Source organism: Petaurus breviceps, unplaced genomic scaffold, assembly GCF_028583685.1.
Source record: "Petaurus breviceps papuanus isolate PSGF00001 unplaced genomic scaffold, PetGlider_PUasm1.0 90535, whole genome shotgun sequence".
NCBI classification, from domain to species: Eukaryota; Metazoa; Chordata; class Mammalia; order Diprotodontia; family Petauridae; genus Petaurus; species Petaurus breviceps.
Genome location: NW_027187270.1, coordinates 852,603 through 875,473, shown reverse-complemented (window position 1 = coordinate 875,473; position 22,871 = coordinate 852,603). Strand labels below are relative to the sequence as shown.

Below are 22,871 nucleotides of genomic sequence, written 5' to 3'. Positions count from 1 at the left end.
ACACCTGTATCTACATCCGTCTTTTCTTCTCATATGTGTGTGTGGCTGGTTACATGTGTGCTGACATACACCTGTATCTACATCTGTCTTTCTTATATGTGTATGTGTGGTTGGTTACATGTGTGTCAACAGACACCTGTATCTACATCAGTCTTTCCTTCTCGTGTGTGTGCCTGGTTACATGTGTGTAGACATACACCTGTATCTACATTCATCTTTCCTTCTCATATGTGTGTGGCTGGTTGTATGTGTATCAACATACACCTGTATCTACATCAATATTTCCTTCTCATATGTTTGTGGCTGGTTACATTTGTGTCAACATACACCTGTATGTCTTTCTCATGTGTGTGTGTGTGGGGGGGCTGGTTACGTGTGTGCTGACATACATCTGTCTTTACACCTGTCTTCCTTTCTTATGTGTGTGTGGTTGGTTACATGTTTGCTGACATATACCTGTATCCACATCCATCTTTCCTTCTCATATGTGTGTGGCTGGTTACATGTGTGTCGACATGCACCTGTATCTACATATATTCCTTTCTTACATATGTATGTGTGTGGCTGGTTACGTGTGTCGACATACACCTGTATCTACACCTGTCTTTCCTTCTTATATGTGTGTGTGGCTGGTTACATGTGTGCTGACATATATCTGTATCTACATCCGTCTTCCTTTCTCAGCCAAACTCCTAGAAAAAGCTAGCTACATTCACTGCCTCCACTTCCTCTCCTCTCACTGTCTTCTACAATCTGGCTTCTAATCTGCTTACTGAGCTGCAGCTGCTCTTGGCAAAGTTACTAATGCTTACTCAATTGAGAAAACCAATGGCCTTTTCTCAATCCTCATCCTTGGGTAGCTTTTGACACTGCTGCCCACTGGCTCTTCCTGGATACAATGGCCTCTCTGGCTTTTTATGACACTCTTAGATCTCCTCCTACCTAACATTCCGACCACTTTTTCTCAGCCTCCATTCCTAGATCTTCATGCATGGCACACCCACTAACTGTGGACACACACCACGGCTCTGAACTGGGCCCTCCTTTCTTTCCATACTCTCTCCCTGTTTACCTCTTCTCCTCATATGAGTTTGATCATTACTTCAATGCAGATGACTCCCACATCTACACATCCAGCCTAGTTTCTCCGCTACACTCCAGCTAGGCAATACCAACAATGTCCCATGGCACCTCAACTTCAACCTGTCCAGAAAAGAACTCCTAATATTTCCTCCCCAAACCAACCCTCTCCCAAACTTCCCTATTTCTGTTGAGGACAACATGATCCTGGTGAGCCGGGTTGAAACTTCGGGGCGGTCCTTGGCTCCTTAGCTTTCCTCACACCACAAGTCTAATCAATTGCCAAATTCTGCTGTTTCAGTCTCCATAGCTTCTCTTGCCTGCATCCCCTTCTCTCTATAACCCTTATTAAATCTCACCTGTTCTACCTTTCTCTCTATTCCAATCTATCCTCCACGGCTGCCAAAATGATTTCCCCAAAGTGCAGCTCCGACTGTGTCACTCCACAACTTGACGTCCTACAGTAGCTTCCTATTACCTCTAGCACCAAATAACAACTCTTCTGTTTGGCATTTAACCTGATTTCTTCCTACTTTTCCCTCGATACACTCTATGATCCATCCCAGGTCCAGCTGTACTGGTATTCTTGTTTGTCACCTCCTGTCTCCCTGACTTTGCACTGGTTTCCCCCAAGCCTTGAATACTCTCCATTCTTACCCCTGCCTCTTGGAATCCCTGCTTTGTTCAAGACTCAGTTCAAATGATACTTCTGCATGAGGCCTTTCTAGTCCTGTAAGCCATTAGTCCCATCTTGCCTTTTATATTCTTTGTGTCTAATTTGTATATTCTTATATATCTATATGTCGTCTCCTCTGCTAGAATGGAAGCCCCCCAGGGATTGTTTTGCTTTTCTCTTTCCATTCCCAGCACCTACTGCTGTGCCTCATGCCATGTACTAGGGCAGTAGGCAGTTCTAAATGCTTGTTGATTAAGATATGAACAGACACCAAGAAATGCAAGTTAATTTAATAAATAATTCACATTAGGTCTACATTCCATAATTATATCTCATAAACAGTCTTTAATGCACACGAATCACTGGATTCAGATGTTAACAGCAGGCGTAAAGAACTCTTAATTTCTTAAGTCTTCCTTTTAAAAAAGCTACCAATTTCAGAATGGATTTCGACTGAAAAGACCTGGAAGTTTGCAGAGGGAGAAATATTCCAAAATATTTACACAATAAAAATATCATGTACACAGTACATCTCGGAGTACCAATAAACCTTTTAAGATAAAAAAAATTGCTCCCCAGGGGTCAACCCAGCAAGCCACTGTCAATATCTGAAATATCATGGAAAGTGGGAGGGGTATCGCAAGAATGGAAGAGGGAATATGCCAATCCAATTTTCAAAAAAGCAAAGAGATAAGTCTGCAAATTATGGGCCAGTGAGTTTGGCTTTGATTTCTGGGAAAATTCTACAACTGGCTGCTAAATGTCTGGAAAAGGAAGCAATGATTCCAAAAAGCCAGTATGGCTGGAGGGGATGTGGGAAAATAGGGATACTAATACACCTACTGGTGGAGCTATGAACTAATCCAACTATTCTGGAAAATAATTTGGAATGATGCCCAAAGGGCTGCACAAGCGTTCATACCCTTTTACTCAACACAATGCTGTTACTAGGTCTACATCACAAAAAACTGAAGCAGAAGGAAAAGGACATTCAAAAGGAAAAGGATGTTCAAAAAGATTTCTAGCAGCTCTTTTTGTGGTGACAAAGAATTGGAAACTGAGATGTCCATCCTTCGGGGAATGTCTGAACAAGTTGTGCTACATGAATGTGATGGAATACTATTGTGCTACAAGAAATGATGAAGGGGATGGTTTCAGTAAAAGGAAAGACATTTTTTTTGGTTTGGATTTGTGATTTCATTGTTGTACATAAGTCCCTTTTAACAATAGAGACCAGCAAGTGTCCTGCAACCCTACTATTCTGCAACTCATAATCTCAGAGAACTTTCTGAGACTTGAAGTGACTTACCCAGGATTACAAAGTGGTAATGCAAAGTGAAGTGAGCAGAACAATTTACATTGTAACAGCAATATTGAAATGATGATCAACTGTGAAAGAATGAGTTATTCTGATCAATTCAGCGATCCACAGCAATTCCAAAGGACTCCCAATGAAAAATGCTAACCATCCAGGTTTGGATGGAGAACTGATGGACTCCAAATTTAGACTGAAGCCTATTTTTCTTCCCCTCCTCTTCCTTCTTCCTGGCTAATGTGGAATTTTTGAAGTTTTGCATGACTTCATATGTAAAACAAAATAACAAAGAGCCTGCATGGTGCTTCCATTAAGAATGGCTCCTACCAGACTAACCTTAATTCTGTGGACAGCATTACAAAACTAGTAGATGAAAGGAATGCTATGGATGTAGTTTGCCTAGACTTAAGCAAAGCTTTGCTAAAGTATCTCAAACTACTCTTGCAAGGAAGATGGATTCGACTGCACACATACAACCTATGTCAAATTGCTTCTTGTTTTAAGAAGAGGGGAGGGGGAATGGAGAGAAAAATTTAGTATTCAAAATTCTGTAAAAATGAATGCTAAAATTGTCTTTACATATAGTTGAAAAAAGCAAAATACTATTAAAAAAAGAAAGAAGATGGAGAGACACAGATTGGATGAGAACAGTAGATGGAGTCAGAACTGACTGGATGGCTGGACTCAAAAGTGGACTTGGGAAGAGGTCAATGCCAATGTGGCATGAGGTCTCCAGGAAGGACCTGTATGGAAGTGGGTTCATATTCTTTATCAATCAATTCAGCCATAGATGGCATACTCATCAAATCTGCAGCTGACATAATACCAAGACTTGGGGTCCAAAAAGATCTTGAGAGACTAGAACATCGGGCCGAATCTAAGATATTAAAAAAATAGCAAGCTCACAAGTGTATGATCGGGGAGGCATGGTTAGACACCAGTTACTATGAAAAAGATTCAGGGGGTTTTAGTGAACTACGAGCTCAATATGAGTCAGCAGTGAGATGTGGCAGTCAAAAAAGCTAAAGTGATCTTAGGGTACATTAAGATAGGCAGTTTCTAATAATAAGTAGGTGACAATCCCACAACATTCTGTCTTTGTCAGATCTGATTTTGAGTACTATGTTCAATTCTGGCCTCCAGAACTGAAATTTAAGAAAATCATTCAAAAGATGGAGAGTATGAAGGAAGGAGGCGACTGGGATGGTAAAGGTTATTGAGTCTATGTACCAAAAAAGACTGAATAAAGAAATGGGGATGTTTAGCCCAGAAAAGAGAATATTCCGGGAGGATTTGAGAGCTGTTTTCAAGTATCTCAAGGGCTGTCATGTGGAGAAAGATTAGATCTGTTCTGTCTGGCTCCCAGAAGCAATGGATTAAAGATGCAAAGAGACAAATTTAGGTGTGATGTCAGGAAAAAAAAATACCAAACCTTTCTAACAATGACAGATGGCCAAAAGTGGAATGAACTGCTTTGGAAAGTGATAAGTTACCCCTACTTGGAAGTTTTCATTCAGAGGCTGGATGGTCACTTATTTGGTATGTTTTAGTGGGGATTCCCTTTTGGGTTGAAGTAGATAGCTGCTGAGGTTCTTTCCAATTCTCAAATTCTGTGATCTCTGTGATAGATCAATTATACGAGAAGGAACCCTTTCCATCCTTGCTCCAATCTGGCCCTGCTATTTAAAAGCAGTTAGTGAATAGAGCACTGGCCCTGGAGTCAGGAGGACCTGAGTTCAAATCCAGCCTCAGACACTTGACACAATTACTAGCTGTGTGACTTTGGGCAAGTCACTTAACCCCAACTGTCCTCCAAAAAGCAAAAAAAAGCAGTAAGGTAATAAGAATGAGAACAGATCAAAATAAATACCTAAGCACTACAACATAGAATTTTTTTTTGGTTTGGATTTGTGATTTCATTGTTGTAGGTAAGTTCCTTTTAACAACAGAGACCAGCAACTGTTCTGCAACCCTACTATTCTGCAACTCATAATCTCAGAGAATTTTTCTGAGAGTTTAAGTGACTTACTCAGGATTACATTATTATTACATAATGTTTCAAAATATCTTTAATATAATGGATTTTGCCAAAATTCCAGCTCATTAGGTCACAAGGACAGAAGTTTTATGGAATTAAATTTCATTTCTCAGAAAAAAGGATAACTCAAATAGTCAAGAAAAGTTACTTTGTGATAACTTGTTAAGGCAGACTCACCGGAATTCTATTACGGGACCTAAAAGTCGCAACTCTCCTGAGATCATCATCTGTGGAATGATATGGAACCACCAGAATGGAAGGATAAGTCTCACACATTTCAAAGCGTTTATTGACAAAAGATACTCTCCACTGGCCATTGGGCAATCCCTTAAAACAAATGACAAAAGCAAATTCCATTATTTCACGTTTGACTTAATTTCACATTTAATTTAACTTCAAAGTCTCATTTCATTTCTGTGACTATTTTGCTCCTTTGGTGTTAGCGCTATACTCAGGACTGACCACATGGTGGCGATAACCTACCAATTTAGCATAGATAAGCTACAAAATATGACAGAATTTAAGGACATGAGATTACATAAGCAGCCTTTTAGTTAAAGAAGTTCTCTTGAATTTGAGGTCTCTTTGTTCATATTAAATTACTATTTACTACTTACATAATACAGATAACAATAACTTTAAGACTAAATAATAGCAATGAAACTCCTATTTTCCTTTCTCCACCAAATGAAAGCCTTGTGTTCAATTTGTGGGTAGAGATGAAAATCAGCAAGGTCCCTCTCCTTCTTCCAAAAGGGAAGTATTTTTCAATCTATTAAAGATTTCTAGGGTAAATCTATCAAGAAAAGCATACAGGGAAACTCCTTTGGGGAGGCTCATTTTGCCATCTCCTACGAGTCTTAAATAAAGTTTTGGGGATTGATTACAGTCTGTGGTTGTATGGGAAATGTACCAACTTCCAAACCAAATAGATTATAGATGTGGCACTATGATACCCTAAGGTACTCCCTTCCTGCAACTTAGCCCAGATAACTTCAGGCATCAAATCTATAGACTACCACCTCTGCTTGCCTTCATATACCGCTATACCCACAAGAAGTAGAGTTGGTGAGGGAATTTGTTTGGTGGCTAGAAGTTGTGCCTTTTCCTCAGGTCTGGGCCTCGAGCTTATGGACCAAACAGGAGCTGAGTTTGGACACTTCTTAGCCCAGCAGAGAGTAAGAAAAACGAAAGACAGAATAAAATAGAAAAATACAAAATCCTTTTGCCAGTTCATACATGTATGCAATCTTGGAAGCTAGCACTATGTTGTTCCAAGTAAAAAAAAATTAGTTTGGGCAATTAACACTCTAAAAATAAAGTAAATATGGTTCACAAGCTCTACATGTCTGAGTGAAGTTTCCTTTTCAATTTCAAATATATCCAGTAGAGGCAGAAATTGCGAGTGATCTAACAAATCATCACACAATTCAATTCCAAATTGAATTCCTTTATGGACTCTAATAAATGCCTCACATAGACTCTTTTCAGAATTTAACACTCAGACACAAAATTCCAGCACATTAGATCTGATGATAAACCAAGTGACGATCCAGTGTCCCAAAGTGTTGAAAACAATCAACAAAGGAATACAGAATACAGATGAATTCTAAGGTCCTCGGGTCTAGAGTTTCTTTCAGATAGATCAACTTTTCATTTCAGGAGATTATAAATAATAAAAAAGCACAAATACAAAACATCTGGGTTTGAGTCTTGAAACTTATCCTATGATTCCAAATAATTTTTAAAATTATATAGACATGATCAGGAAAAACACAAAGTTTAATGAGATAGTACCTTGCTCTAGATATCCCAGAACTGGTTATATGAAGGGTTAAAATCATGCCCCTTCTCGACAGCAGGGCATCCTAGACCTCTCTTTACTAAAACTCTAAAGGACTATGTGGATGCAGGTCTTGTTTCCTATATCGGCATCAGGTTTGGGTTCTAATGTAACTAATTTCCCATCTAAAAACACATATAAGTGTAACAGACTCTTAAATGATAATTTCTATTTCTCTGACACATAAAGGTTTACTAAGCATTTTCCTCTCAACAACCTTCTGGAGCAGGCTGTTAGAAATAGTATGATTCTCCTTTTACAAATAAAGAGATTGAGGTTCAGAGATGAAAAGCCCCTTCCTCACAGTCACTTAGCTAAGTAAGTACTGAAGGCAACCTTCAGCCCTAGGTCTGGCTCTTGATAACCTTAGGGGCAACAGGGAGTTGTGAAAAGAAGGCTGAACATGGAGTCGAGAGATCTCAGTTCAAATCTGATGCAGTGGGGGAATGTTACTTTCCTTTTCATTTTCTATGCTCACAAGCTTGTAGATTTAAGCTGTAAAGGACCTTTAAAGACCATCCAGTCTGATGTGATGTGACCTTTAAAGACCACCTCATTTGACAAATTAGAGCAATGAGGGGCAGTTGACTAAAGGGCACACAGATGACAAGGGATGAGGGTGAGATTCAAACCCACACCTTCTGACTCCAAGCCTAGCACTCTTTCTACTGTACCAGGATGTTGCCCTCTCCTAGTCTGTTTCATTAGCTGTAAAACAGGGATGAAAATATCTTTAGTAACCTATACTGGGCTCCAAATTCTAAGCTCAGAGAGTTGTTGGAAGATTCATGAGAGTAACACACATCAACATGCTAAAGCACCATTGAAATGTTCAAGCTTGTTGTTTGTGCTAATAACAATGTCCTTTCATCAGATCTTCCTCTGGATAAGCAGCTATGAGAGCAAGAAACTTCATGAAGACAGTTTATTTAACTTGGCCAAGTTTGTATGGGAAAGGTCTATATAAACCACCAACTGCTAGTGTGTAGAAAGAAAAGTTAGGCTCTCAAACAAAAGTATCAATGCAGAAATAAAAAAGAAAATATCAAGTAGCTAAGTGTGAGAGGCTTAGCTATGATAGTGGCTTATAGTTTATTTTGTGCATAAAACAAAGACCTTCCTCAATGATGTAGGGAGAAAAGTTAAGAAATGGAATCAAGACGATACCTCGTGAAATGTTAACTATAGTTATGGGAATATGCTAGGTTTAAGGTCAGAGTAAGCACAGGCCAAGCTGAGCGTACACTCTGTGTTGTCTACAGTTTACATAACACTGTTCGGTTACCATTCAGAAGGATATCAGGATGTTATTGCTTTCCAAAGAACATGACAAACTACAGATCATTATAATGTGCATTTTTATTTTAGCCTACTAATTCTTTTTTGCATTTTGCTAAATGAGAACTATGAGACTACTTATCAACTTACCTGCCTTCTATATTCTTCAATGGGATTATATACCATCCATCCATTTTCAGGAAATTTTTCTTCATTTAAAAAAGCAAATAATGGCTAGAGAAGGACAATGGAAAAGCATTTAATGTCTACAGCAGGGGAACTAATGATGTCTTAATAATATATCCTATAATTAAAAAATTTTTCCCCTCAAATTTCTACAGACACTTTCAGATATGTAATATTTAAGCAACCTAAATTATTATTATTTTTTTTTACCAGGCTTACCCAATTTAAACTAGGAGAAATTAATAATACTAGCTATTGGAGGGGCTGGGGGTTAGGATTAAAAGCATTAAAAAAACACCTGCAAATAATGTTGAGTCTTGTCTTTTAGTAAAGTTTTACTTATTAATTGATTCTGTCATTTTCCTGATGCACCAAGTCATTATTCAGAAGAAGGTTTTTGGTTTCCACAGCAAAAATGTTTAAAATAAGTTGCTGTTCTCTCAAAACCGAAGCTGGTGAGTCTGCTAACTGACCAATCATCCATCTTAAAGTCTTTTAAAATTGTGACCTCTATTAACCTAACTCTTTGGATCATACCTTCATCAGTGGAAGGTATTTCCTTTATCAGAGCAGAGTACAACTCCTCCCCAACTCAAGGCCTTAGCAGATTTCTTTTTTAAACCACAGCTCATGAAAGTATTTTTTCCTTTTTTTTGGAGGGGCAGTTGGGGTTAAGTGACTTGCTCAAGGTCACATGGCCAGTAAGTGTTAAGTGTCTGAGGCTGGATTTGAACTCAGGTCCTCCTGACTCCAGGGCCAGTGCTCTATTCACTGCACCACCTAGCTGCCCCCATGAAACTAGTTTTTCAAAGTTCATCACTTGGTGATTAGCTTTCCGGTGATGAGCCCCTCCAAATTTAGCTAGGTAGGTCCTCAGACAACAGATATACAGTCCACTTCTGGGTATACCCTTTCTAGCTTTATAGAATCGGTATAGTCCTTGGGAACCCAGGATGTCACCACCACGTCAAGTGAAGGTGGAGGAAAACTTTTGTGGAGCAGGGGAAATCCCAAACCAGCTTCACTGATATAGCCCAGATGAAAACTTAGAAAATGATCTATAAAGTTTTGCAAAACTAAGCAACTTTAATCAAAATGTCTCAAATCATTAGTGGAAACCGAATGGAAACTGAAGAAACACAAATTTAAGTGAAACCATTTACTAAAGTGAGAGAATGATGAGAAAGAAACAATCCCAAGAACTTCTGGTTATTGTAACTTTTCTTCTATATTTTGCATGTTGCAAGTTAAGATGCATTCTTGGTCATGCTCCATACTCTTACGTCCTACAAGTTTTCAAAGCATGCTCATGGCGGTGTCAATAAGAATAAGCAACTTTACAGAGCAGCACTTTTCTTTGAAAAAGCTCAAGGCACTACAATATGTCTCTTTAATAACCTTCCAAAACTGGCACAAGATTTCCCCTTGCCACAGCGAGGGCAACGATCCAATGGCTCGCCCATGTTATACGGCCTGTCAGTGGCAGAGCTGGGACCAGAACCCAGGTTTCCTGATTCTCGGCAAAGTGCTCTTTTTCTCCCTTGCTTCAGCAGCCAAATAGTTCATTTATAATCTCAAACACTTTGCTGAAGAAACTAAACAAAAAGCCACATTTGCTAAAAGAACTATAGAGATTTAAGGTGACCTAATTATTTCCCAAAGCATTTGACTACATTTTATTATGTTGTGTAATGGATCAGATAGATTTTGGGCTAGAAAGAATCCTAGAAATCATCTTGCCCAATTTCCCCACTTTTATAGAGGGGGAAACTGAGGCCCGGAAGTGAAAACTTTCCCTTTTTGATTGCAAAACATATTGATCTGAAATTACATTAAAAAAGATATGCAGTCCAAATGTATGTCACATTTTTCAATAATCTATTTACAAGAGTTTACCATTAAGAAAAAAGAAAATGAAAGCAAAGCAATGCGTGTTTTTTTGAAAATCTAAAACAACTCCTAAAACTTTATTTAGAATCTGACCAGATTAAGAAATGAGATCAGGCCAGTGAATTCACTTAGAGCACATCTAACCTGCTCTTTTGTAGGCCATTCTAAGGGGAAGGTAAATAAAGCTCAGTTCCAAGTTCAAGCCACAGAGTGAACAGACTGAATGTTTGCCTTCAACAGGAAGCAGGAGGGGCCACAGGGTTATTCAGAAGAAGAAAAACCCCCATAATCCATTCAATCCATGACTTGACTTGGAATCAAGCTTTTTTTATGTTTCCAGACGCTATTTCTGTGGGTCCAAAAGCAAGTGTAACCTGAGCAAGTCTAACTGTGGCTTCAAATAAACTCAAGCAGTCTCCAAAGGTTTGTTGGGGCCTCAGTTCTACCTCTTCCTTGCTATGTAACCTGTTATTCAATTTTTAAATATTTCTAAGGCCATGTATGCAGAAGCCAACACAAACATATCTCACTTTAGGCAGAAGGTTTGTATTGAAAAAGATGCACATAAACGGAGCTTTCATAAAACAAATCGTTTTAACGGTATAATTTCAGAAATTTCTGAATGTAAAAGCTTGGTGTAAAATCACGCATGATACAGCGAGCCTCTTAAAATGATATACTTATTTTTAAAAGTCCAATAACTTTCTAATAAAAGCTTAGCATACAATTCAAACACGATCCTAAAAATCTAGCCGTGTACATTGGCAGACAATATGGTCAGCGAAACATGGGAATGGAGAAACCCCATTTTGAAGGGTACTCTGATCTTCTGTGCAAAAATGTTTCACAAGATAGTTCCAGAAAGCCAGGTTCCTGCAAGGCAGCCTTTTCATCATTTCATCAGGCAGTAACACTATAAAGTCTTCGGCATATTTCCACTACACTCAGAATAAGGGTGTACTATCTGCTCTTAAGAGTTAGTATCCTGGAAGGTTCTATAAAGAAACCAGGATTAGATGAAATATGTTAAAGGAAAACATGTGTCAGGCTAACATGTACTTCTGATACAAGATAAAGAATTGTCCTTTCTCTCTTTTCCCTTTCATGGCCAATGTCCTTGACCAAGCTGTTTTTCACTCATTGCCTCTACTTTCTCTCTTCTCACTCCTCAACCCCTTGAAACCTGCCTCCTGACTTCATCGCCTATCGAGTTCCTGGAATATCACTGCACAAATGAAACTGCTCTCTCCAAGGTCACCAATGATCTCTTCCTTAACAAATTCAATGACTTTTTCTTGGCTTTCATCTTTCTTGGCCCCTTGGAAGCATCTGACTGCTCTGTCCTCCCTCCTACGCACTTTCTCCTCTCCGGCTTTTTTTTGTGGGGAAGGGGAGCACTGGAACATTCTGCCCTGGTTCTACTCTCACATCTGTCTTATTTTCCTTTGCTGGGTAATCATGCTTGGCCTATCCCCTACATGGCTACTTCAGGGCTCTGTCCTGGTCCTTTCTAAATTCATTCTCTTGGTAATTTCATCAGGTCCCATGGGTTCAATCCAGATGATTCCCGAATCTACATATCCAGCCTTCATCTCTCCCCTGAGCTACAATCCTGCCTCGCCAACTGCTTGTTGGAAATCTCTAAATCGATGTGGGCATCTCTAACTCAGCATGTCCAAGACAGAATTTATTACCCCCCCCACCCCAAACTCATCCCCTTCCTAAATTCCCGTTCGTGTTGATAATACCACCACCATTCTCATCGCTGAGGTTTATAACCCGACTCATCCTCAATTCTCTGAGCTCACCTACCCCTCATATATAATCAGTTGCCACGTTTTGTTGATTCAGCCTCTAAAATACCTCACACATCTGTTCCTTTCTCTCCATTCATGTGGCCACCACCAGGTTAGTTAAGACCCTCCTCCCCTCTCCTTTCTCCCTGGCACCAGTCACTCCTCTTGCTAATCCAGCCTCTACACTGCTGCCCAAATCAACTTTGATGAGGCACAGGCTGGCCTGTGTCACTCTCCTGTTCCAAGTACCTCTTCAACATTTCCCTGCTGACTCTAGAATAAAATGCAAATTCCTCTGCCTGGCACTTCCAGGCCTTGTCAATTTTGTTCCAACCTATCTTTCTAGGCCTACTGCACACTACTCTCCTTTATACATTCTTTGCTCCATTCAGACTGGCTCAGTTCTTGGTTTTCTGTACGTTACCTTTCATCTCCTATCTCTATGCTTTTGTATTGTTTGTCCCTTGTGCCTCTCATTCTCTCCCTCCCTACTCTCAAGGCTCAGCTTAAGCACCATCTTCTATATGAGGGCTATCTTGAGTCAGATGCTACTAGGCAGTAGCCTCAGGAAATGATTTTGTGTTAATTTTGTATTGACTTCTCTGTGTATAAGATATTTTCCCCAACAGAATGTTAGCCTCCTGAGAGCAGAGACTACTTCATTTTTTTTCTCTTTGTACCCCCAGCACCTACCATAGTGCTCAGAAATATCAGGTCCTTCATAAATGCTTGCTTGCTTGAGTGCTTGATTTATTTACTTATTCATTCATTCATTTATTCAAATAAATGCTTGTTGAATGAAACAAGATATAAATAAAATTTTGGAGCACACTCTAGAACTCGAGGGAAAAAAACATTAGCTTACCAAACCATGTGACCGTGGAAAGGCATACTTTGTGAGGATTTCAAATATGTCTCTTCTGCTATGACCTTCCTGTTTCAAAGCAAATCTCAGATTTCTCATATCCTAAAGGGAAGATTAAAAAAAATTACCACCACATCCTCAGATACAGTCATACTAAGTGAAAATATTCAGATAAATTTAAAACTCTTTAATTGAATGAATCTCAAAAGGACAATTATTCTATGTAAGTAAAAGAATGTTTGATTATATCGTAGTAGAACCAAACATTTATTAAGCATCTTCTATGTGCTACGTGGACAGCTATGTGGCCCAGTGCCCTTCTACATGCCAGGGCTGGAGTCAGGAAGACCTGAATTCAAATCTGGCCTCATGCTTACTGGCTGTGACGTAGGAAAGTCATGTCACCATACTTGCCTCAGTTTCCTCATTTGTAAAATAAGGTGAAGAAGGAAATGGCAAACCACTCCAGTACCTCTTGCAAGAAATAACCAAATGGGGTCACTAAGAGTCAGACGTGACTGAAACAACTGAACACAACAAAAATGTGCCAGGCATTGTACTAAGTACAGGGAAATGAAGGCAAAAAACAAAAAAGCAAAAAAACCCAGTCTCAGGTCTCAAGGACCTCTGAGTCTCCTGTATACAAACAGGATACAGGCCGGGTAAAATAAGAGAGTCTCAGAGGGAAGGCACTAAGATTAAGGAAGCCTGGGAAAGGCTTTTTGTAGGACTGTAGCTTAGATTTGAAGATTTTCAGGGAAGCCAGGAGGTGGAAATGATGAAGAAGTGAGTTCTAGGCATGGGGGACAGCCAATGGAAATGCTGTGAGTCCAGAGAAGGAAAGTCATGTGTCACTGATCACTGACTATATTCAGAAGGAGGCAGCAGAGGTGGGACAGTGGAAGGTAGGGAGAGGCTCTGAATGCCAAACAGAGGACTTGATATTTGATCCTGAGGGCAGCAGGGAGCTGGAGCTGACTGAATTCAGGGTGGGGGTGAGGGTGTGTGTCACATGGTCAGACTTGTACATTAAGATCAATTTTGATGAACTAGAATAGAGAGAAACCTGAAGCAGGGAGATCAACCAGCAGGGCTAGCGCAAGAGTCCAGGCATTAGGTGATGAATGCCTGCACCAGGATGGTGGCAGTGTCAGGAGAGGAAGCATATATGAGAGATGTTAAGAAGGCAGAAACACAGCAGGACTTGGAAACTGACTGGATATGAGATGTAGAGGATGACAACTCAGACTGAGACTGGGTGATTGGGAGGATGGTGGTAGCCTAGACAATAACAGGGAGGTTAGAAAGGGGGAAAATTTTGGGGGAAAGATAATGAATTCAATGTTGGACAAACTGAGTTTAAGATGTCAACAAGACATTTTAGTTTGAGATGTCCGGTTGTAGATGGGATATTGGAGGTGAGGAGAAAGATTTGGGCTAGACAGACAAATACATCTGAGAATCATCTGTATAGAGATAATAGGGATGGCTAGGTGGCACAGTGAATAGAGCACTGGTCCTTGAATCAGGAGGACCTGAGTTCAAATGTGACCTCAGACACTTGACACTTACTAGCTGTATGACCTTGGGCAAGTCACTTAACCCCAATTGCCTTGCCTTCCCCACCTCCAAAAAAAAAGAAAAAAAGAGATGATAGTTGAATCCATGGGCACTGATGAGATCACCAAGTGAAAGAGTATAGAGGGAGAGGAGAAGAGGGTCTATGAGAGAGCCTTGGGGGCCACCCACAATTAATGGATGTGACATAGATGAAGATCTGGCAAAAAGGACTAAGGAGAACCAGGGGAGATTTGGGTCACAAAGACCTAGAGAAAAGAGTATTAAGGAAGAGGGTCATCAATAGTGTCAACAACTACAGAGAGGTCAAGAAGGATGAGGACTAAGAAAAAGTCATTCGATTTAGCACTTAAAAGGTCACTTTAGGAGAGCAGTTTGAGCTGAATGATGAGTTTACCCACAAAAGCAGCACCTTTAAAGAGAAGGCAAAGGTCCTAAGTTGTAAAAATCTCTTGCCTTTTGAATTTTATGGAATCACCACATTTAAATGGGTTTGGGTTAAGGCAACTTGGTGAAGCAGAAGGGCTAGACTAGAAATCAGAAGACCTGGGGTCACCTGGGCTCTGATGCTAACCAGCTGTGTGCCCCTGGCAAGGCCCTTAACCTCCCTAGACCTCAGGCACCTCAGGAGGGGGTTGGACTAGGTGATTTCTTTTTTTCCTCCAGTGATTGCGCTGTAATTTTTGAAATTTAAATGATTTCGTGTAAATAAAATAATTTATAAAATAAGTATGTGTAAATAAAATAATTCATCTCTAAGTAATTAGGAATCATTTGTTTTTACTTTTTAAAAAGGCTAGATATCAATGTCATCAAATACATCTTAAAATATATGAAATTTTTAAACATCTTTTAAAATATGCCATTTTCTTCTAATACTCCTTTGCCAGAGTTTTGCTTAGAAGAACTGAATTGTACCTTAAAGTTTCATTCAAGAAATGTATTTTCGATGTATAATCTCACTTTCATAGGTCTCTAAACTAAATCACATTAAAAAGTTTCAAATTATCAACGAACATTTTTTTGGTTAAAAAGAGACAATATTTTGTAGGAACTCGAGCTCTTTGGTAAACAAAAGCATTTGCTTTAAATAGAATGCAAAAAAATCCTGCAACTAATTTTAAGTTGTATAATAATACAGAATTGTCATTTTGAGGGGCAATTCAATAGGTATAAAAATTATTTTTATAAATCATTCATCCGTCCAGTCACACCAGGTTCCAAACCTGGTTTTCTTTCTTGGCTTTTCACTCTCACTCATCCCACACATCCGATTACCTGCCAGATCTTGTCATTTCTTGCTTATATTCCCCTTCTCTCCATTCACATAGCCACCACATTAGTTGAGACCCTTATCACCAGGACTCAGAAGTCCAGCCTCCAGCAACAGTCTCCTACTTAATCTTTCTTCCTCAAATCTCTCCTCAGTCCAATGTATCCTTCATACTGCTTCCAGTGATTTCCCTAAAATGTAGGTCTGATCATATCACCCCAGTACTCAATAAACCTCAGTGGTTCTGTATTGCCCCTAGCATCAAATATTGACTCCAGTTCTTAGCATTTAAAGTGCTTAACAAGCTGTCCCTTCCTACCTGGCTAGGATTCTTACACTCTTTGGTCAATCCTCCATCTCTGGATTCGATGTCTTTTCTCTGGCTCTCTGCCATGCCTGAAATGCCCTCTCTCCTCACTTGCAGTTCTTCGAATCTCTGGTTTCCTTCAAAACTCAGCTCAAATGCCACTTTGTGCAAAGGGAGTATTTTCTTGTTCCCCCAGAAGTTATGCTTGCCCTTCTAAGATCACACTGTTTCTATCTCACTGTTTCTTGTACATACATATATCTATAGAAGTACATCCTGTCTCCCCCATTAGAATGTCAGCTTGTGTCTCTGAATCTCTGGCAATTGGTGTGGGGCTTAAAAGATGCTGATGGAGTGAGCTTGGGCCTCTTGTAGTGTCTCCTTACTCAGCGTGGGTACTAACTCCGTTATCCATTTGTGTTCCTTCCTTTCCAGTAGACAGATGATTCTCTTGGGCAGCTCTGTCCTCCCTCAGGAGCCTGTTAGTGCTGTTTTGTCCAGGTCAAGAAGCAGCTCTAACTCTCTTTTCATCTTTTCCTTTGCTCCTGACATTTTTTTTTATTAGACTCTGATATGCTTTTGGGGCTGTCCTCTCTGACTTGTCCTTACTTTCATCAGCAGCAGCTTTCCCAAACCCCAGATGGTTGGGGTTCCCTTGAATTAACACATCAGTCTCTTCAGACAACTCCCCCCACCCACATTCAGAATTATTTCTTTTATTATCTTCAGGATATCATTCTTGACTTTCCCATCCCCCTGGCCTGACTTCCTCAGGAGAATTTTATTCCATGGGATCCTACCTGTGTTTGTCTCTCCCTCTCTCTCTCTCTCTCTCTCTCTCTCTCTCTCTCTCTCTCTCTCTCCCTCTCTCTCCACCCTTCTGAAATCTACTCTTCTAAAGTTAAAATATATGTCAGAGTTAAGCCCCAGTTTCCTCTATCTCTGTGCCTTCCCTTTCCTCTTCCCTCCTTTTCTTAGGGAAACAAAGGTAGGGTGGTATAGTAAGAGGCAGAACCCCAGAGTAGCCAGAGTGCTTAAATTCGAGTCAGAAAGACCTGGTTTTGAATGTATTAGCTCTAGTCCTTCCCCGCTGAGGTACATGGCTAATGGACGGCCCACCCACATTGCTGTAAGATCAGTTCTCCCTCCTAGGCTTCTGTCCGCTTTGCTGGGCTATGTCTTCCATCTATAGATGGTCTATAGACATCACTCTGATGCTCCTTTTTCTGACTCCTTCCATCTTCACCTACATGCTCTCTTCCTTGCTTTCCCCTGTGGTTGCTGAATTTCATCACTGAGTATGTATTCTTCTTTTTGGAGGGTAGTTGAAGTTAAGTGACTTGCCCAAAGTCACATGGCTAGTAACTGTGTCAAGTGTCTGAGGCCGGATTTGAACTCAGGTCCTCCTGACTCCAGGGCTAGTGCTCTATTCCCTCAATGAGTATGTATTCTTAAAATACAATGCCATCCTGATATTTCCTCTTTGTTCAGTGGAAGGAACAACAGATTTGGAATGAGCTTTCCTGAGTTAGGTGCTCTAACTCATTCTAACAACACTTTGCACAGTTTTAAAATTAGAAATCTAAAGTTATGACTTTGATCCTTAAATCCTTTTTTTGGGTTATCTACTGCTTATTTTCCTACACTGTAGTTATTCTTGATGGTATTTTCCTTGGAGAATCTAGGTAGCTAGTAAGCTAGTGGCTGTTTCTCTTCTGCCCTTGCTTCTCAGTTTGTATGGTTCTCTTCTGTTGTTATGTTATAATATTATATGATTCTCAAGATTCTGGGGCAAATACATTCTTTTCCCCCAGACCTAGTTAGCTCCCTTTTTGCATTATTACTGTATGTTAGGTCACAGGCCATATTCCAAACTTGCTCTCAGATATCATGTTTTTAACCTGTTCATAGCCCAAATTGGGTGCTCTTATGAATCATTTTTCTTCAATCAGGAGCAGTAGAAGTGATTAAAAGCCAGCCTAGGCCCTGAAGGTCCTTGTTTTCTTGAGTCCCATCTCTGCCGACACCTGAGAAGTGGTAGTCATCAGCAGGTCTGCCAAATCTTGGGAGGTTCTCTGTCATGGGCTGGGTGTACACCCCAGGAGAATAGAGGAGCTCTCTCCTGTTCTTGTCGAGGAGGCACTAACTGGCAGTGCTTGTCTGTTTCTTCCTCTGACCCTTACCTGACCATCTCTCATTTAATGTCACCTATCACAGGATCCTGGATTTAGAGCTGGAAGAGGCTTTAGATGCTAACCAGTCCAACTCTCATTTTATAGATGGAGAAAAGGAGGCCAGAGAGGCTGCCAGGACTCAAACACAGCTCCTCCAACTCTCACCACTATACCACACTGCCTCTCACATGAACATTCCTTGACGGACACAAACAGCTGCTTCACCTTCTGTAGGTCCAGTTCCCTCGTGTTCTAGTCATTATTTAACTCTGAGAGCTCAGCAGGTCTTCTCTCCTTTTCCCTCTGTGACCCATTCTTCCACTCTCCAACTTCCTGACATTGGAGAGGGCTGCCCTTTGACTCTTCAGATCCTATTTCTTTTTTGTTTTTACACTGAAGCCCTTCATCTCCCTTGTAAAGGAACATTTCATTCTCCCGGACAATGTAGATAGCGGACAGATATTCTTTGGGCCTCTTTACCTCTGCTCCCAGGAGGAGACTACCCTGTACTTTTCCCATGGATAAGAACCACTATTACTCAAATTCAGCTTGCGGATAGATAACGACTTTGAATAATGTGATAACTAACATCACTGAATGTTCCTATAAAGTACTTGTACAACACTTTGTTCTCCCCAAGGCATTCTAACATCAAATAACTTAAGAAACTTCCTGGAACCTTATGATCCCTCATTTTAAAAATAAACATTTTAAAATTCTGAACATAAAACCAAAAAATGTGAGCATTTCTATATACTAAGTAGAACATAGAAGACAATTGTACCTGAAACTGTGAATCTCTACTCCATACAGTATAAATATACTATAATTCAGCCTGTTACTTTCAAAGCTATCCTGCTTATCTAAGCTTCCATTCTCCTCTATATGTTAAAAATATCTTAATGGCTCTTTTCTCTGAGGGGAGGTGGTGGAGAGGGAGGGAAAAATCACTGTTGTTAGCCCCTCTTCCCCATAAAATCCTACCTCCTAGTTATTAAAAAAAACATTATGGGACAGGTAGGTGGTGCAGTGAATAGAGCACCGGCCCTGGAGTCAGGAGGACCTGAGTTCAAATCCGACCTCAGACACTTGACACACTTACTAGCCATGTGACTTTGGGGCAAGTTACTTAACCCCGACTACCCTCCAAAAAAAAAAAAGATTATGAAAGTCAATGAAAAAAAGTTGAAAGGAAGGGGGTCTAGTAATACTAGACCTCAAACTATACTACAAAGCAGTCTCAGTGGCCATGGTTAGGTACACATAATACCATGTTTCCCCGATAATAAGACACTGTCTTATCATTTTTTTTGGACAGAAAAACACCAGAGGGCTTATTTTCAGGGGAGGGCTTATTTTAATGAACATTGACAGCAATTTTAATAAACAGGTAAATGTGAACAAAAAAATGTACCTTTATTCAATAAGCAAATCACTGGGGAAGAACAGGATGACTGCGCTCACTGCTGCAGCTCTGATTGGATGCAGCTCGGAGCGTGGCGTGCGTTTCATGGGGGGGGGGGACGGTGCATACAGAGGGTACCGTAATGTAGCGTGTAGCACAGGGGATCACCTTCACTACAGTAGCAATCTCAATAGGGCTTATTTTAGAGGAATCTTACACAGTAAGGGGGGGCTTATTTTTGGGATAGGTCTTATTATCGGGGAAACATGGTAGAATGAGAACAGTAGTCTATTGTATGATAAACACAAACATCTCAGCTACTGCGGTAAGAATTCACTATTTGACAAAACCTGTTGGGAAAATTGGAAAGCAGTCTGGTAGAAACAAGGCACAGATCAACATCTCCCACTGTGAATTAATAAACAAATTAGAGAAGAAAGGAAGAAATGCGTTTTAGATTTATGGATCAGGGAAGAGTTCATGACCATAAGAGGCTTTCAGGAGGTAAAACAGACAATTCTGATTAATAAAATTAAAAAAAAAGCCTTTTGCACAAACAAAGCCAAATGCAGCTAAAATTAGAAGAGAAGCTGGTACGTGGGGAATTTTTCCCCTAGCAAATTTCTCTGAAAAAGGTCTCATTCATGAGTTCTTTGAATAAGACCTCATAAAGATATTATTAGAATATATATATAGGGAATCATGGCTAAAGTGGAAATTTGTTTTGACTGACTTCGTGGGTGGCTGTTTTTCTTATATTCTCAATGGGGGTAGGGGATTAGGGATGAGAGGGTGAGAAGTCAGATCTCGGCTGCTTAAAACCATTATATATAAAAAGAAAACTTGGGAACTTTGATCAATATAATGACCAGTCACAATTCCTGGGGACTCATGATGAAACATGTTACTTATACTTAACTCCTCAATAGAGAAGGCAAGGAACTCAAAGCTCAGATTGAAGCTCTTTTTTTTTTTTTTTTAGATATGGCCAATGGGAAATTTTGTATTGCTTCACTACACATGTTTGCAATAAGGGTTTTGTTTTTCTTGCTTTCTCAGTAGGAGGGAGGGAGATTGGGAAAGAAAGTAGGAGGGAAAGTTAATCTTTGTTTGAAGATAAAATAAAATTTAATTTAAGAAAAAGAATATATAAGGAATGGTTTCAAATTTATAAGAATAAAAACTATTTCCTAATTGATAAGTGGTCAAAGGATAGGAACAGGCAGTTTCAGAGGAAAACAGCCAAAGTATCAATAGCCATATGGAAAAATGTTCTACATCACTAATATTTAGAGAAATTAAAATTAAAACTACTCTGAGGTTCTACCTTATACCCATTAGATAGGCAAAGTTGACAAAAAAGGAACATGACAATGCTGGACAGGTTGTGGGAAAACAGGTATATTAATGCACTGTTGGTGGAACTGTAAACTGATCCAGCCATTATGGAAAGCTATTTAGAATTATGACCCCAAAGTTATTAATTTGTGCACATTCTTTGACCCAGAAATATCACCACTAGGTCTATATCCCCAAAGAGGTCAGAAGAAGAGAAAAAGGACCCACAAATACAAAAATATTAGTAAGAGCTATTTTTGGTGGCAAATACTTGGAATCTGATGGGGTGACTATCAAATGAAGAAAGGCTGAACAAGTTACAGTACAAGAATGTGATGGAACACTGTGTTCTAAAAAATGATGAGGGGATGGTTTCAGAGAAACCCGGGAATACTTGTATAAACTAATGTAGGATGAAGTAAGCACATCAGGAGAACAATTTATAGAATACCATTCAGTGCAGTAACATTACAATTGTATTGTAAAGACGAAGAACTATGAAAGACTTAAGAACTCAGATGAACACAATGATCAAATAATATTCTAAAAGACTCACGATGAAACATGTTACCCACCTCCTGACAGAGAGGTGATGGACTCAGTATGCAGATCGAGACTTTATTTTTGGATCTAGCCAATACAGGAATTTCTTTTGCTTGCCTATACATAATTGTAACTGGGGTTTTGTTTTTCTTGCTTTTTTAATGGGGGAAAGTAAAAGGGGGAGGGAAGTAGGGAGGATGGAGAGAACGCAGATCTGAAAATAAAACTGGATGAAAAGCAAACAGGCATACTCAGGCAAAATCACATCATATAATGGAAATAGAAAAATGTATGTATGTCTCTTGCTGTATCTTAGGTCCATTAACCTTCATCAGAGGCCATCCAGAGTCATGGCTGAGAGTAAAGTCCTTCAAAGCTGTTTTTCTTTATAATGTTATTATAGAACAAACTGTTCTTCTGGTTCCATATTGGTTCATAAAAGTTTTCCCAGGATTCACTGAAATCACTTCTTTCGACATTTCATACACTGCATATTATTCCATTATAATCCTAGACCACAATTTGTTTAGCCATTCCTTAAGTGAGGGGAACTTCTTTAGTTTCCAGTTTTAATGCTACAAAAAAGTGCTACTGTATGTGTGTGTATGTACACACACATATATGTGTAAATACAGACATACATATATGGTTTTTTTCCTTTTCATTGGATCCCTTTGGGAAAAAATCCTAGTAGTGGGGTTTAACAGTATAAACAGTTAATTGACTTTTGGGGCACAGTTTCAAATTATTATGGCTGGATCAAATCACAGCTTCACTGACAGGACAATAATGTGCCTCTTCTCCTGTGGTCTCTCCAACATTTGTCACTTCCTTTTTTTGGCCTTCTTTGCCAATCTGATGGGTGTGATCTGGCTAACATTTTGGAACAATGCCAAATAATAGCAGGAAGAAAGAGTATTTGCACCAATTTGTAATGGTTCCACCACTGCTAGGATTACTAGCTCTAATGACTAGAACTAAGCTATTAAGGGGATACTGCTTCTCTTAGTAGAATGTTAGCATTTCATCATTGTAAAGCCCCCCCCTTCAATTGCTCAAATAAATATCTGACATTCTAGATTTTTCTTGAATTTTGTGTTTACATTTCAAAGTTATTATTTAGCTCTGGTCTTTTCATTAGGAAAGCTTAAAAGTCTTTTATTCCAAGGGCGGCTAGGTGGTACAGTGAGTAGAGCACCAGCCCTGGAGTCAGGAGAACCTGAGTTCAAATCTGACCTCAGACACTTAACACAAAAACTAGCCATGTGACCTTGGGCAAGTCACTT

The 22,871-nt window shown here is 39.7% G+C and overlaps 1 protein-coding gene across 2 annotated transcripts in view; it reads right to left on the bottom strand.

Moving 5' to 3' along the window:
- The window catches only part of MTM1 (myotubularin 1), a 103,665-nt gene that overhangs the window by 21,373 nt on the left and 59,421 nt on the right, over positions 1 to 22,871 (bottom strand). For both annotated transcript variants that reach the window (XM_069063028.1, XM_069063027.1), the window contains exons 6-8: positions 12,968 to 13,069; positions 8,381 to 8,464; positions 5,287 to 5,436 (exon numbers count right to left, since the gene is read on the bottom strand). In XM_069063028.1, coding sequence (XP_068919129.1) covers positions 5,287 to 5,436; positions 8,381 to 8,464; positions 12,968 to 13,069 — 336 coding nt within the window. The remainder of the gene's footprint in view (positions 1 to 5,286; positions 5,437 to 8,380; positions 8,465 to 12,967; positions 13,070 to 22,871) is intronic.